Raw genomic sequence first — 16,974 nt, forward strand, 5'->3', positions numbered from 1 at the left:
AACATGTGTTCCTCACTTCCACCAGCTCTTCCCAACATCGTGGCCTGACACAATGCTCCAGATTCAAAGTTAACCCTTTCTTAGTTCAGGTTCCAATCTAGTCCCCATGGATGGTACAGAGAGTACTCAGCAAGTAATCTTCAGTCAGGCTATGTATCCTTCTTCATTTGTCATGAGATGATGTAAGTCACCTGTCACCACTCTTTGGAACTTGAAGTGTTTTTGATAAGTGGGCCCACAATGGATTTCATTTACATTGGATTCAGGAAACTTGACTCTAGCATTGATCCTCCTGATCTTTCATTGATATCCCTCTCTTAGGTATAGAAGTGGAGGGAAATGGCCTCTTGGAGAACTTTGAAGTCATGTCCTTGAAGATGCCTGGGTTTCCAGTAGCTGTAGATGTGAAGGGCATTGTTGTGTACATGTTAAGGCAATTACAGCTAAAGCTGATTGTTTTGTTTCTCAAGGAAAATAGTATTCCTTTACCTTTTAACAATAAATAGCAAGAAAACAGTATTTTATCATAAAGATATCCCCTTTTTCTTCTTGATGTCTAAAGCTAATTTTCTAGTATGGACACATAACTCCATATTTAGAAGTAAAATAGACATTTTGGGAGCCAGCACTGACGTTCAGTCTCAAAAATTGGATCCACCGTTGCAATTGCAAACTGTACATTATCTTCCTAAGAAAATACTAATTTATCAGTCCCAAGAGCCAAAGAGTTGTTCTGTGTCAGCAATCAGCTTAGCCTCATAATTATAAATTTGTGAGGATCTGTTGAAAGACATGGATCCAGAAGAATTATAGTGTTTCATAGTGAGTCACTCAGAATAAAGAGCCCTGTTATTTGTAGACTTTCCATACAGTCATAGAAATTTAGAGGTGGGTCAGGTCTTAGCCATCATGTGTCTAACCCCTTTATTTTACAGATGAAGCAATTTTGGCTTAGAACTTAGGAAATACTTGAAAATAATACATAGCACATCTTCAGTAGCTTTACCAAGACTGTCTTTGAAATATTCAACACATTCAATGTGTCTAAAATGTGGGCAGGAGTGACTCACTGTGACAAGACTCATATGTATGTAGTATACTTTGCATCTTTGGTCTAGCATGTTCTTTTGTACCTTTGTTTCCCCTGTGCAATGCCCTCTCTCCTCCCTTCATTCATTTATTCATTTTTTAAAAGGTTTAGTCCTTGGTCCCTGTATCTGTGACATGCTGTGCTTGAGAGAGGGCTGTTATAAACAGATTGGTTCATAAGCAGTCTTTAAGAGACTCTCAGTAGAGAAGGTGAGACAGATGCTCAAGTGAATTGTTGAAACAGAGCTTTATAAATGCCTGACTCTCAGTATGGGCAAGTCTATCTCAGGGCACTGAGAAGCAAGGGACAACAGTTACCTGGGAAAGTCAGAGGAAGTGAACCAAGGAGGTAACACATGAGGGGAATCTTGGCAGATGAGCTTCCATCTCAGGCAGCTGCTGCTGCTGCTGCTAAGTTGCTTCAGTCGTGTCCGACTCCGTGCGACCCCATAGATGGCAGCCCACCAGGCTCCCCCGTCCCTGGGATTCTCCAGGCAAGAACAGGCAGAGAAGGCAGCAAAGGCCTCATGGGACAGGGGTGCTCTCCACAAGGAGGGAGAATGAAAGAAGGATATGGGGCATCCAGAAAGGGTGAGTTTAGTGATGGAAAGGCAGAGGAAACTGAGTGATGTGGGAATAATGGTGCTGAGATGAGAAGATAACTTAGAAAATAAAGAATGCTCAAGAATTTAGCTACTATCCTGAAAGTAGAAGGTTCGTCAAAACTTAGTTGTTCAAGTATCGTTTCTGCAACATGGGTACATGTAAAGTTTTCTCTGCCATTTTTGTTTTACCTGTAAACCACTTGTATTATTATTTTAAACCTGTTTTTCTAAGACCACTTATTTTTAGCATATTTGTTTTTAAGAGAAACTTTAGGTCAGTGTTGTAAGTGGAAAATCGGTGTCATAGTAAATTCAAGGACATCGTTAAAATGGGATAGAAATAAAGTGTTTCTGTGAACTCTTTGCTAATGAAAGTCTCTGAGGTGAAGGCCCACAGTCTCATTATTCTGAAAGGAGTTTGTAAGTTTGGGGGAGGAGTTAAAGTCATTGTAGCACCTAACAGAGTTCTTAAATTAAGAAGAAGAAAGAGTTGAAAAGTGAGAAGCTTGCTTATTCTTTAAATCAGGGGTATTTAGCATGGTTTCTGTGCACTGGGATATGCCTCCCCCATAGTGGGGAAATATTGTTTTAGGCAGTACAAAGCCACCTCAAAGTTTCTAAATTAAGAAGTGACAAAATCAGACTTATCTGAATAGGAGATCAAAAAGGAAAACCTAAGAAGTAGACAGAACCCTGCACAGACTATGGGAAGGTCTCAGTGTGGTCTAGTCAGTGTGGTAAGATGAAGCAAGGGACCAAATTAGAGAAGGATTGAGGATCAGTAAGACTTGCTGCCTAAGGGCTGAGGGGCAGGGATCATAAAAGAGAAGGGTCCTCATATAAGCGATATCATATGATATTTGTCTTTTACTTACTCTACTCAGTATGACAGGCTCTAGGCCCATCCATGTCACTGCAGATGGAGTTATTTCATTATTTTTTATGGTCATGTAATATTCCATCGCATGTATGTACCACATCTTCTTTATCCATTCATCCATCAGTGGACATTTAGGTTGCTTTCATGTCCTGGCTATTGTAAATAGTTCGGCAGTGAACATTGGGGTACGTGTATCTTTTTGAATTATGGTTTTCTTCAGATATATGCACAGGAGTGGGATTGCTGGATCATGAAATCTGAAATAAAAATGGTACAAATGAACTTATTTACAAAACAGAAATAGAGTCACGGATGTAGAAAACAAACTGTGGTTACCAAGAGGGAAAGGGAGGGAAGGATAGATTGGGAAGTTGGGATTTGACATATACACATGTTTATGTGAAATAGATAGCTACTAAGAACCTACTGTATAGCACAGGGACCTCTACTTACTACTCTGCAATGACCTATATGGGAAAAGAATCTAAAAAAGAGTGGATATCGTATATGCACAACTGATTCATTTTGCTGTACAGCAGAAACTAACACAGCATTGTAAGCCAACTATACTCCAACAGAAGTTAATTTAAAAAAAGAAATAGATTAGTGATGCCTTGGAGGTAGTTTGCTTGGGAGCCAGCATACATGGTCATATGATTCCGGAATACATTTAGAGAAGATGGAATAGAGAGAGAGAGGGTGTGTGTTGGATAAGGAAGTGGAAAGGAGAAAGCAGGCCAGTGTGGAAGGCGATACAACCCCTGGATCAGAACATTCTACCTGTTAAACATACCTGCATGACGTGGGCTCACGTTAGATGCTTGTTGAAGACATGGTGACCTGTAGATGGTCAGCAGGCAGTTGGAAACACCCTGCTGGAGATCGGAGACATTCCAAGTGCCAATTAGATTAGGAGAGGGAATTATGGCCTATAAGTCAGCCTCAAATGCACTTCCATTCACCTACTGACCATTTAGAAAATGTGTGCCATAATCAGGACTGGTTTAAGGTGTATTTTATATGTTTCCTTTCATAAGATGTTGAAAATGAATCCACTGTACCAAAAAGTCACTGAGAACCTACTCGTATAAAGGAATTTCCTGGGTGCTTTGACGGATAGAGAGAAATTAGACACAGACTGTGTTCTTACAGAGCTTGTAAAGATCTCATAAGATAATAGATCAGATTTTCAGAGATTTAAAGTTTAACATGTGAATTGTTTATTCATGATTTCCAGGAAACAAATTTAGCCTAAAAGTCTTCCTAGTAACCATAGTTAGTCTGATCTTTGTTTCCATGCATTGTAAGAAACTTATTATGGTGTTGGCATAGAACAACAGTATAAGTGGAATTTTTGGTAGACTTGTCGAATTGGAAGTGAAAATCTTGTCAGTCATTAAGGGCAATGATGTTATGCTTAAAATGCCCATTTTCCCAGCTTAGGAGAAAGAAACTAATTGAGTTTTATCTTTTGTATATAAACAAAATTTTACTTCTCAGACAAGTATATGGTAATAAATGAGAGCATTCTCATGAAAACTTGTCATCTAATCCATTTTTTTCTAACTGGGCTTTTTTTCCCAGGAAGTCAAGACAGAGACTAAAAAGCACAGATTTCACACTCAACCTAAAAAAAAAAAAAACCATAGGTTTGAATAAGGAGGACAACAAGCCTAATGTTGATGCCCAGTCTTCAGTTTCTAGGCTCTTCTGTGGAAAGAAGTGTTTTCTTAAGATTCAGACAGAATTCATTTCCATAGAGCATTCTTAATGGCCCCTGTCAGAAGAAAACAGCTGGGAAACATATGGTATCCATTTCCCTGTATCACTTGGAAAAAATTTCACATGTAAATAAAGCCAACATAAAAGAGTAGCCCTTTGAACCCACGACCTTATATGATACATAAATACATTGGTACAATGCTCTCGTTGTACTGGCCCACTAAGTTATGTGGCTTGAAAATTTTTTTATTATATCCTGAGATTCACATTATCAAGAAGTTCCAAAAACATGAAGGTAGTTGGCAATATATGAGCAAATGCTGTCCCTAATAATAAGTGTATATCTCAGAAATGTTAAGGAATATATATATATTCTACTATAAGCTTTTCAGATAATTGATGGATAAAATTAAAGGCATATTTACATATTATAAACTCTGTGTCCACTGTTTCTCTGCTCTTTTAAAAAAGTAAGTAACCATGTGTTCTTGAAAGGAAGAGTTAAAGGCTTGGCAAGAATTTCTGGCAGGCATTAATTTTTTTAGCTTTACATTTTATAGGGCAAAAGGACATATAAAGGATAGAAAGACTTTGAAATTTATAATGGACCAGTTGGAATTAGTCTTTGCCTTTGCATATTTACATTTCATAAATAACTAGAAAATCCAGCTCTCGGTGATTATCGCTCCTCTGAGTTTATTAAAAGGACTTTCGTTCCCTGTGAAATTAAGCTGTGAATCCCTCAGAAGGATGCACTTTGGGCATTTTTAAAGAAATTTACTGTGTTGTACAGAGTGAGATTCAAACTCAGATACTAGCATTTGTTAATTGTCTGCTCTGTGTCAAGAACTGTATACATGCAAGAACCAGAGTTAGCTAAAGGCAGAGGAGCAGCAGCTTAAGAGCATCTAGATACCTCCCTTCCCTTCTGGAATATTCTCAATTAACACCCGTTTCGTCTGTCTATGATGCGGGAGACCTGGGTTCGATCCCTGGGTTGGGAAGATCCCTTGGAGAAGGAAATGGCAATCCACTCCAGTACTATTGCCTGGAAAATCCCATGGACAGAGGAGCCTGGTAGGCTACAGTCCATGGGGTCGCAAAGAGTCGGACACGACTGAGTGACTTCACGTTCTTATTAGACAGAATCCTGGCCTCACTCCACAGCTGACAGTGTTCTCGTAGGTTCCTGAAAGTCCTCAGAGAAGGATTGCTTTGTGCAGACCCTCTGAGACACAAGCAAAGTTGTGGTCCACTTAGGGGGAAAACTCACCCACCAATAGGTATCTAGCATTCAGGCTTAGAACGCTCACTCTCATTTTGTTTTGACTCTGGAACTTACCGGAATCCTTTGAGAACACACTGTAGTAGGAAGAAGAATGGCCAGGTCTAAATTTGGGGAACTTTAAATCATCTGTATGCTACTTTCACCCCAAGAATCAGTGATAGCAGGGGCTATTGCAGAAGTTACAGTCCCGAATATACGTTCCTCTCAGGTTCCTTTAGTTTTTGGTTGTGCTGTGTGTGTGTGTGTGTGTGTGTGTGTGTGTGTACTCAGTCACTCCATCGTGTCCAACTCTTTGAGACCCCATGGACTGTAGCCTACCAGGCTCCTCTGTCCATGGGATTCTCCAGGCAAGAATACTGGAGTGGGTTGCCATTTCTCCCCCCAGGGGATCTTCTCAACCCAGGAATCGAACCCCCGTCTCTTGCATCTCCTCTGTTGGCAGGTGGAATTCTTTACCACCGCACCACCTGGGAAGCCCATTTTTGGGTTGTGCTCACCGGCAAAGAACAGACACACACAGGTACTTTGGTTTAAACCCTTCCCACCCGCTGCCGTTCTAGAGGAGACAGAGATGGGAGATGCCAAGTGGGAAGGCGTATCCTGAAACCTCACCCCTTTGGTGGAGGATGGTATAAACTAAGTGGGAAAGGAGTAAGAGTCCATAAATCAGTGGCCTGCAAGTTACCAGGGTGCAGGGTCATCTGTCTAGTCAGAGGACTGTCCCAGACAGGAAGCTGTATCATCGAGGCCGAGGGAGGAGGCCATTGCTCGGTCAGCCTCTGAGGGGAGGCAGGGGCAGCTGGTCATATGAGGCTCCCTGTGGAAGGAGATGGTGCTTGTCTTTCACCTCTCATGTGTTGCTGTTTCACTTGACACATCATCCCAACCAGACACTCAAACACAGACTATACAATCTTTATCTAAACTTTGCACAGAAATGAGAAGGGGGAAAAAAAAATACTAGCCTGCCTGCTTCACCCTCCCTTTGCAACTTCCTCCTGTTATTTCCAGCTTTCCAAACGACGGAGGGCAGCAGTGACTCTAAAAGAGCATGTTCCCTTGTGGTGTGGCAGTGTGTTATGTTGCTGGTCATATGCCACAAAGCACTGTCAAATGCCCATGAGCTATGGTTGACTTGGATACTAATCAGTCTAGGGTGGGATGAACTCCACTGTGCCTTATCTCCCACGGTCCAGCCAGTCCTGACCATCCCATGCCTTCCTGTTCTTTCCCTGATCCATCTAACAGATCACCTAGGGAATCACTCAGTAGTTCTCAGTTTAAGTTTGCCCAGTATTAAATCATTTACCCCTTCTTTCTCCAAGACTTCATGAGCTCTAAGGGTATACCTATGTGTGTGTGCACAAATGCAGGTACATACCTTCTCTCCCTGAATTAGTTTGGAAGTTTATTAAATGCAAAGGATCCTATCCTCCAATTCTGTTTTTCAGAGTGGTGACAAGTATCAACATACTGTCAGGGAGGTGCAACCACTCAGGGAATAAAACAGAGTGTCTGTCTGGGTTTGTTTTCTTTTGCTATTTGCTTCTACTATTATTACTACATGAATTAATTCTAAGCCAATACGTGGTAACTTTCTTTTAGCATTCACTGTTTTTCAAGGGTAAGTACAAACTGTTTTATGGTCTACATTCTCTCTTAAATTGTTCCTTAATACCCAGACTTCCTTTGAGCACAACTTGAGAGGATCGTGTCTGCCTACATGGCCATGCTATTTTCAGTGTTTCAATTTAATAGTCCCCTCTCTTAATTTATTTTAAAACAGTGTCTAGCTCTGGCTGGAATTGTGGTGTCTCAACTCTTATTACAAACACGCAGAAGCCCACAGGAATCGCCGATGTGTATAGTAAGTTCCGCCCAGTGAAAAGAGTGTCCCCATTGAAACACCAGCCAGAGACTCTGGAGAACAATGAAAGTGATGACCAAAAGAACCAAAAGGCAGAGTACCAGAAAGGGAATGATCCTGACCCAGGCCCCCAACCCGAGGAGCTTGGCCCCAGAGCTGTCGAGGGCAGCCCCCAGAGGAAGAGCACCGAACCCAGCACCCTGCTGGGGGAGCTGGAACATTATGACCTCGACATGGATGAGATTCTCGACGTGCCTTACATCAAATCCAGTCAGCAGCTGGCCTCTTTCACCAAGGCGACTTCGGAAAAAAGAATTTTGGGTTTATGCACAAGCATTAATGGCCTTTCCGGCAAAGCTTGCCCTACCGGAAGTGCTGAGAGCTCCCCGTCTAACATGACACCATTTTGTGTCCTTTCTCCTGTGAAAAGCCCTCACTTGAGAAAAGCATCTTCTGTTGTCCAGGACCAACAGAAGCTCTCCCCTGAAGAATCAGAGAGTTCTCCTCCTCTCGTTAAAAGTGGCTCTGCTTATGAGCCTGAAAACCAGGGTAAGGACTTTCTACACAAGACCTTCAGTGATCCTCACAGTCGGAAAGTTGACAAGGCAATGGCACCAGATTGCCAGCTCAGGGCCTTCCATCTGCAGTCCTCAGCAACAGACCCCAAACTAGAGGAGCAGATTGGTGGCATGAACTGGACCAGCTCCCAGGGACCTGAAGAAAGGAACGAGTACCTGAAAAAAGTAAAAAGCATCTTGAACATTGTTAAAGAAGGGCAAATATCTCTCCTGGTGAGTATGAACTAATTCAAAATACACGCTAACCATCTAGAACTCCAGTTCTATCAACTCCATTCACCAGTAACAGAATGATGATGCTTTTGTTCCAATTTTTGTTTAATCTCTGCTCATGGCTTTAGTTGGGCGATGTGACTTTGGAATTTTAAAATTAAAAGGTGTTTAATATAAGGAAAAACAAATGGCTATAGAGGGAGTATTATTTCACTTGAACTGTGCATGAATTCAACTGTAATAAGGACATGTACTCTAAAGTAAAAGCAAAACCCAAAAAAGCCCAGCACTTTAAAAAATATGAATGTTAATGTCTTTCCTTTTGCTTTTCAAATGGTTCCCAATGCTCTCACTGAGTTATTTGTGGGGATGTCAGTTCCTTGCTGATGGGGAATTGCCAGATATATGAACAGAGGGTCTTCTGTTTTATCCTGATCATTATTCAGAAGACTTGGACCAGGATGTTTGAAAGCTTTTGCAGATAGAGACTTACCCTAGAGCTTGATTGCCCTCTGACCCACATGGAGTTTTTATTTAGTTCCAGGTCTGCATGTCTAGGGAGCATGAAGAAGCTTTTCCAGAGACTCTAGACACAGAGTAACATGATGTAAGAAAAGTCTGTTCTGCTTAGGCTCAGAGAAAATTAAACTGAAATCACATTCCATCTGCCTACATTGTTCTTTCCTGGCTTCCAGACATGGATCAAACAGTAGTAAACCTGAGCTGACACTGTGGTGTTAATTAAAGTCTCATTCAAGGAAAATCATCACATCTTGGCCATGTGATTCTACTCATGGTAAAGCTATGCATAGATAAATGTAATGCACTTGGTCTAATACCACAAATTTTAGTGTTATAATAGGATGATATCATTGAACAATTTTACTAAGTAAAGTAATTTTTTTTTTTTTTTTGGTCTCTTGAAAATGTCTTTTCCATTTCTCCTGGCTCTTCCTCTCTGGTTCATCCCTTTCTTTTATCTTTCCCATGTTTTTATGTTTCCCAAATGATAACACCCTCAATTTACCCAACAGTCTTTATCAATGAGTCACGCTCAGGGCACTGAACTTCACTCAAGGTGAAGAAACCAGAGTCCAAGTATAGCTTCCAGATGCCCAGGAGTTTGTTTAGGGGTGAAAGTGTTTGGAGGTACCCGGGGGAGCACAGACTACAGCACCCATCATGAGGCTTGCCGTCAGAGCCAGCTCTCCAAAGCTCAAGTCAAAGCAGATGGTTAAGACAGGTAGTTCATTCATTCAGCAAACCTACCACAGGGAATAAAGCAGAGTCTGGCCCTCAGAACATAGCAGGAATGGAGGAGACAGACAAGAAACCTGCTGGTTGCCATGAGTTGTTAGAAAGCTGGCTTGGAGCCTCTACAGACTCGTTGACTCATCTCTGTTGCCTGTCTCCCATGAACGTAAGTCACTTGAGCATTCCTGTGCTTTCATAGCAAGGAATTCTGACTTATTACAACCCCGTGACTGTCACCAGGGCTTCTGGAAGTTCATCTCTTCTTCCCAAGGCCCAGAGCAAAATCCCCACAGCTTCTCATTCTGTTTTATTGACTTAAGTTTTCCTCATCTTACTATGTGTACAGCCACACCTAGCTGCCGACAATCTAGACAAAATTCATGATGAAAGTGGAAACAATCTCTTACACGTTGCCGCATCGCAGGGACACACAGAGTGCCTGCAGCACCTCACTTCTTTGATGGGAGAAGACTGCCTCAATGAGCGAAATGTGGAGAAGTTGACTCCCGCAGGCCTGGCCATCAAGGTACTGGTGGTTGGGGCTGGGCCCTCCACATGTTCCTGTCTTGTCAGATTTCTAGTAAACTGTTAGAGTGGAAAGAGAAAAGTGATGTTCCAAGCAAACAGCAAGTGAACCTATTGCATTTAAAAGGTTAACCGTCTCAGTTGCTAACTGCTTTGAGATTTTGAGACTATATTCCAATTTAGGGTAAGCATCAAAAGAGAAAGGAAAGCTAATAAAGAGAAAGGAAAATGATCTGTTGCCATTTTAAGAACTTTTGTTATTCATGGTGACTGCAGTTTGGATTCTTAACCACCCCTGGATCTTTGTGAGGCTGTTTCATTTTTTTCCCTAATGTGAGTATAAATGAGCAAGATGAATGGGGAAAAGGTGTATGGTAAGGCATGCTAGCCTAGTACTCAGGAGGATTTCAGAGAATAAAGTGGACTTCTGATGGATTACATCTGAACTTGAAGTGTCTGCAGTATCAGGAGTTCTTTAGAATATCGGTGCCGAGTTTGAGTTTGGCTCTCACAGAGCACAGTATGTTATCTGTCAAAAACTAGGCAAATTAATGCCGACTGGGATAGAGTTAAAACCCAGAAACACTGATACAGGAAAATGTTGTCTTTTATAGCACTGTAGTGAGTGCCTCTGTAAAATGTAACACATCACTAGAAGGTTAGCTATTAAACTAAAATTACTTTTAAGATCTTTGGCAAATAAATGTGGAATTCAATCACATTTATTAAGAAGCCAGAAGTGAAGTTTAGGGAAATATAATACATCTTGTGCTTCTGCATTTGTACTTTGCTTTGCTTAATAGTTATGGCTTCTAAAAGCTGAATAATCATAATTTTTACAAATAGAATTATATTGAAATATACTAGGGGAACTTGCTAGTTTAAAGTCTGTTTGTGAATTCACTAAGGAACATGTTATATTTGAAAAGCAATTTCCTTCCCCTGTATACCTCTTATGCAAATCTAAATTTTTGTATCTTCAATTTATTTATCATTCAGCAAAGTTTTACATTGTTAAAAAGTTGCTTTCTATTGTGTTTAATGTTACTCAGTCATTAGGTTTCTTGATCATATAAGAAATCCATGACCCCAGTGGATAGATATCATTTTTCCTTAGTTGTCAGTGATGCTATGTCAAATAAGAGCTGAACTGCCATCAAGAAAAAAGAAAAAAACAAGTGTGAGTGAAAATTCAGTATAGTGAAGTTAAACAGTGTTTTTGAGTCCACCAGACATTGTTTTAAGGCGCTGGCAAAACAAATGTGAATGAGACATAGTCTCTTTTCTTAAGGAATTGATAGCCTGGTGGATAAGGCAGGTAAGTTACCAGTGCAGGATGGTGAATTCAGGATCTAGTCCCATGTCAGAATGCTGTGGGAAGGCAAGAATTGGGTTTGGTAATCAGTGGGAATGTCAGTCATGACTAAAATATTCTTTCAGTGCCAGTGATTGCTGACATCTACCTTGTCATTTTAGTATTTATAAAATACAGTGCTCATTAGTTTTACTCACTAGTGGTGGGTTTTGAATATATCTTAACTACATAATTGTAGTTAAGTCTTCTCTAGTGGCTCAGACAGTAAAGAGTGCCTGCAGTGTGGCAGACCCGGATTCAATCCCTGGGTCAGGAAGATCCCCTGGAGAAAGGAATGGCAACCCACTCCAGTATTCTTGCCTGGAAAAATCCCATGGACAGAGGAGCCTGGTGGGCTATAGTCCATAGAGTTGCAAAGAGTCAGACACGACTGAGAGACTAACACACACACATAATCATATAAAATTTGTTAATTTGTGTGCCCAAATGCTTGTTTTGATAGAGTAAGAATCTTCAAAGTAGAAAGGTACCTAAGAAATTTAATGGTCATTAAGCCAACCCTGGGCAAACTCCTTTATGTTATTCATATTAAGTGTTTGTTTATTCTTAAACTCCTCCAGTCAATATAGCTTCTCTCTGATACAATCAGCATGCAAACTTAGTAATTTTTTTTCTGCTTTAATGAAGAACATGCAATCAAACCCATAGGACTCAAAAGCTCTTATAGTTTTGCAGTCTCAGGCTTTTCATACTTTATTTCTGGAAAATGATCTGAGAAATGGAAGTGTTCTTTTATTCCTTCATTTAATCTAGAATTTACAAAAGTGGTAAATACAAATATTTTATAACACGTGCCTTGCCTTCTGGCGATCCTGTCCTGATACATGTCCTGCCTCAGTCCATTAGTGTTTTGTGATGGACATTGATGAAATTGAGGGAGTCCCAAGAAGTCATCATTCTTCCATTTTAAGACCTTGTTTTGAACACTGGTAACTAACTGGTGGCGTTTCACCTCGTTAAGCACATTTTGGAGAGCCCTGCTGTCATTAAAGACAAACAGACTTGGTACAAATGGGCAGAAGTTGCTCAGATGATAGGACTTGGCTGACAGGAAGCAGAGTCAGAGACAGGATATCAAATAAGAAGATTACATTAGAAAAGGGGCTCTGAAGTCATACCAAAGCTTAAGAACATCTCTCCCCACACTTAAACTCCTTAAATGGAACATCATAAATTCTTGCCAGCTCCATGCAAAATTTATTGAGTGCTTTCTCGGGGACCCAACACTAGATACTGTGGGAGTTCAAGGTATTATTAAGTGCCCTTTGGGAACAGTTAAACAAAATGATTGTAAAGAAAGTTTCAAAAAGGTGAAAACAATCTGTTTTCTAACATGGAGCCAGCACAAAAATTTAGAATCTAAACAGATTTGTAATGAAATAACCTTAATTCTCTTTTAATTTCTGAATAAGTCCAAAGACAAAATGCTGGTCTGGTGAGAAAATACATAACCTACTGATTGTCCTTTTTAACATACAATGAGTGACCCAAAGCTCAGAGATGTTAGCAAGTAAAAATTTCCAGCTAGAACTTAATAAGATTTTTGTTTTGTTGGTAGTTCTATTAATGACAAGTGATATGGCTTTCAAACTCATGGTAATGATATAGTATTTCCTTTTGCCTCTCTGGCAACTTTTTATTTGTTTAAATGTTTCTTCTTCGATGAACTAAGCCTAACACATCGAACAGAACATTCTACCCAATAGCAGCAGAAACATGCATTTTTTTCCAGTGCACATGAAATATTCTCTCTTATAGACCATATGTTGGGTCATAAAACAGATCTCAATAAATTTAAAGTAATTAAAATCATGCAAAATGTTTGTCTTTAACTATAATAAAATGCAATCAGCTTTAATAACAGAAGGAGATTTAAGATATTCACAAGTATATAGAATTAACACAGTCCAAAATAATCATTATATCAAAAGAGAAATTATAAGGAAAATTGTAAGCTGTTTGGAGATCAATGAAAATGCAACATACCTACATTTAAATATGCACCTAAAGCTTACTTAAAGGGAAATATATGTTTTGGTAAATGCCTGTGTTTAAAAAAGAAGGAGAAGGAGGAAGATCTCAAATTAATAGCCTAATCTACCTCATAAAACTAGAAAAATACTAAATTCAAAGCAAGCAGGAAGAAGGAAATCTAAAACTTTTCAAGCAAAAATAAATGAAATAGACAATAGAAAAGCAATAGAAAAAATCAGCAAAACCAAATTTGTCTCATAAAAAGCTGCTTAAAAATTAGCAAACTTTTAGTTAGACTAACCAAAGACAGAGAAAAGACTCTAACTGCTATTACTAAAATCAGGACTATTGTCTCATATTTCTGCATTCTGTGTTAAAATACATTGATGTAGACTGTCTTGCTTATAGATGCTCACCATGGTTCCTTTTTCTTTCTTCATTCAGAGGGAATGAAGCACATTGTATCCTTGGGTTGTTTTATTTTGTTTTTTAAGTTCTCCTAAGAAACACTGCATGCTCAAATTGTGTAATTTAAGGAAAGGCCATAATGAATGATTTATAAGCAAAAGGAGGGTGAATGGATGGGGTGTAGTGTAGGGAGCATGTGAAGGACAGTACAATATATTGGGGTCAGTAACAACCAGAGCGCATTTACCACCCCAGAGCCTAAAAGGGCAGGGGAAGGACTTGAGATAGAGAGGATTGAGTAGAACTGCTGACTTTTGACCTTTGACTGGTTGGTAGGACTCAGCAGACCAGTGGCATCTCCATTAAGGGGGAGTTGGGAACAAAGGGAACCTTAAACACACTCTCTTTTCCTGGTTTCCTGCTACTGCTTTCCATCAGCCAAACCCAGTCAAAAGCCGGGGGCCAAGGGAATCAACCCATAGAGATCAGCCTCCCTGGGCAGCAAGGAGGAAAGAAATGGGAGGAGATAGAGCTGAGTAGGGCACCCGGAAACTATTCAACAGGTACTAATCATGCTAGATGACTGTTCTACATGAGATTAGCTACAAGTTAACTACTTGAAATTCCAGAGTAAGTGAAGAATGAGCAGATTACTTCCCCTGTCTTATTTTCAGTATAGGCCTCCCTGACTTCACACCCACCGTAGTTCTTTTCTCTTGGGCTAAGATCCCACACTGTGTAAACCAGGAAAGCAGCTGAATGTCTCATTTGTCTTCTGGAGTTATTATGAGGATCTAAGATAGCATTTTAATATAGTATAAGATAACAGGTATTGTGTGCTTAGGAAGCTGACATGCTTCGCCTCATTTAATCTTTACGGTAACTCCATAAGGTAGCTGCTACTAACCCCTGCTATTTCATAGATGAGAAAATTGAGTATCAGAGAGATGAAGACGCTTATTCAAGGTCTTGTAACTAAGTGGTGGATTAAGGATTTAAATCCAGTCCAAAGTCTGGGTCTTAATGGCTAGGTTGTGTATATCACAGCAGTCTTCCTGGTTTGCACAGTGTGGATTTGAGCACAGGAGAAAAGGACTGTGAGCATCAGGGAAGAGAAGGCTCCTTCAGTGAATGTAGCATTGGGATTATTTCCCTTTTCTTTATTTTGGACTCCTCACATTCTAACTTATCAAGAGAAAAAGCCAGTTCTAAGAGTTAATGGATAAACAAATTGTAGTATATTCATACAGTGGAATACTTCTCAGCAATAAAAAGAAATAAGCTATCTCCAAGCAGTAGCTTATGTAGATAGAAGCATTATGCAGCCTACCAGGCTTCTCTGTCCATGAGATTTTCCAGGCAAGGATACTGGAGTGGGTTGCCATTTCCTTCTCCAGGGGATCTTCCCAACTCAGGGATCGAACCCAGGTCTCCTGCACTGCCGGCAGCTTCTTTACTGACTGAGCTACAAGGGAAGCCCAGGTAGAAAGAAACTTGATGTTAAAGAGTGCATATTCTCTTCTGCTGTGATAGGAATCAGAGTGGTCATGTGGGCAAAGGTGAGCAGTAGGAGAACAAAGGAGAGCTAGAAATGAGGGGGCAAGGGTGGAGATGTTCTATGTCTTCACTGGAGTTGGAGTTACCAGAGAATATACTTGTCAAAAATTCAAATTGTACTTTTAAAAGAGTACATTTTATAGTTAGCAAATTATACTTTAATAAATTGATTTTTAAATAACTAATGAAATTATGAGAACATATTTAAGTAAAAACTATGCAGTTGATTTAGAGTAGAAATTACTGGTCACAAGTATGGTATACATTTATTGTAAATGAGTTAAGCCAGAAATAAAAGCTAAAATTCATGTGATTTTTTTTCTTGGTAAAAATGCCACCTGTGAGATAACTTTTAAACTTGAATTACCTTCATTTTTTTTTTCTTTTTAATCTAGAATGGTCAGTTGGAGTGTGTACGCTGGATGGTGAGTGAAACAGAAGCCATTGCTGAATTGAGTTGTTCTAAGGATTTTCCAAGCCTTATTCATTATGCAGGTTGTTTTGGTCAGGTATGAAGAAAATTTTAATTATTTTCTCTTTGCATACTGTGTAATCTACTGCTTTTTAAAATTTTAATATATCAAAATCCAAACCTAAAAAACCATCAAAGATATATTCAAAGATTTATAGGCAATGATATTCATTGTAGCATTTTTTTGTAGGAAAAAAATGTGTTAAACCTAGATATTTCATGATAGAATATTGGATAAATAATGAGACATTCATATGACAGAATTTTTCAGAAAAATATTCATTATATAATATTCAGTTAAAATATATGATACAAAACTGTTCCTGTAATTTGGCACCAACTTTGAATTTTGAAGAGAAAGAGAAATGAATAATAAGACTAGAAAAAAAAAAACTGTCTCCACATGTTTATAGTAATTATCACTCAGACTTATAAGTGACTTTTATTTTCTTTTTTTATGTTTTTCACTTCTTTCCAAATTTCCTACAATAAACAAATTTAACTTTTATGGAAAGGAAAAATGATATATTTTCTTGAACCCAAAATTAAAAAGCAAATCTTTAGTAAGACATTAATTGAGGAAGTCTTGCTCCATTAAAGATAAGCAAAGCAATCACTTACCTAAAATTTTCTTAAATATTCGTACATGTTTTCTTTTCTAAAACAGGCTGTTCGTATTCAGTTAAACCATCTTTACTGGGATTTTAATTGTCATTGCTAAATTTTACTTTCAGATTAATTTGGTAATAATTACAACATTGAGTTTTTCTATTTATGTTTGTTTATGTATTCAAAGCTTGTTTTATCATCTTCAACAAAGAATTAGAGAATTAAAAAAAAAATAGATGAGCAATCATGCAAACGAAGTGAGTCTCAGTTACAGTCAGTTTCTACATTAGGAAATCCCAGTGTGAGTAATTGATGTACACAGATTACAATCCAGTGTATACAGTAAAAAATCATCACTAACTCCCTTTGGGAAGGATGAGTATAAATAATCTTTAAAAAAACTGGAACCACAAAATGCCAATCTCAGCCTTAAGAAAATATAAATAAAGTCAGCAGTGCATTAAAATAGATTTAATCACATTTGTTTGTGGCAAAGAAAATTGCTTCTCATTCTTATAACCGTATCCCTTTGGCTTCGTAAACTTTCCCAGTGGCAGT

General features: G+C 39.1%; 1 protein-coding gene across 1 annotated transcript in view; it reads left to right on the plus strand.

Moving 5' to 3' along the window:
* SNCAIP (synuclein, alpha interacting protein) overlaps window positions 1–16,974 on the plus strand; it is a 134,265-nt gene that overhangs the window by 81,415 nt on the left and 35,876 nt on the right. Inside the window, exons 4-6 of the mRNA XM_010846344.1 lie at window positions 7,371–8,242; window positions 9,843–10,022; window positions 15,731–15,844. Coding sequence (XP_010844646.1) covers window positions 7,371–8,242; window positions 9,843–10,022; window positions 15,731–15,844 — 1,166 coding nt within the window. The remainder of the gene's footprint in view (window positions 1–7,370; window positions 8,243–9,842; window positions 10,023–15,730; window positions 15,845–16,974) is intronic.

This window comes from Bison bison, unplaced genomic scaffold, assembly GCF_000754665.1.
Source record: "Bison bison bison isolate TAMUID 2011002044 unplaced genomic scaffold, Bison_UMD1.0 scf7180017864235, whole genome shotgun sequence".
Lineage (NCBI taxonomy): Eukaryota > Metazoa > Chordata > Mammalia > Artiodactyla > Bovidae > Bison > Bison bison.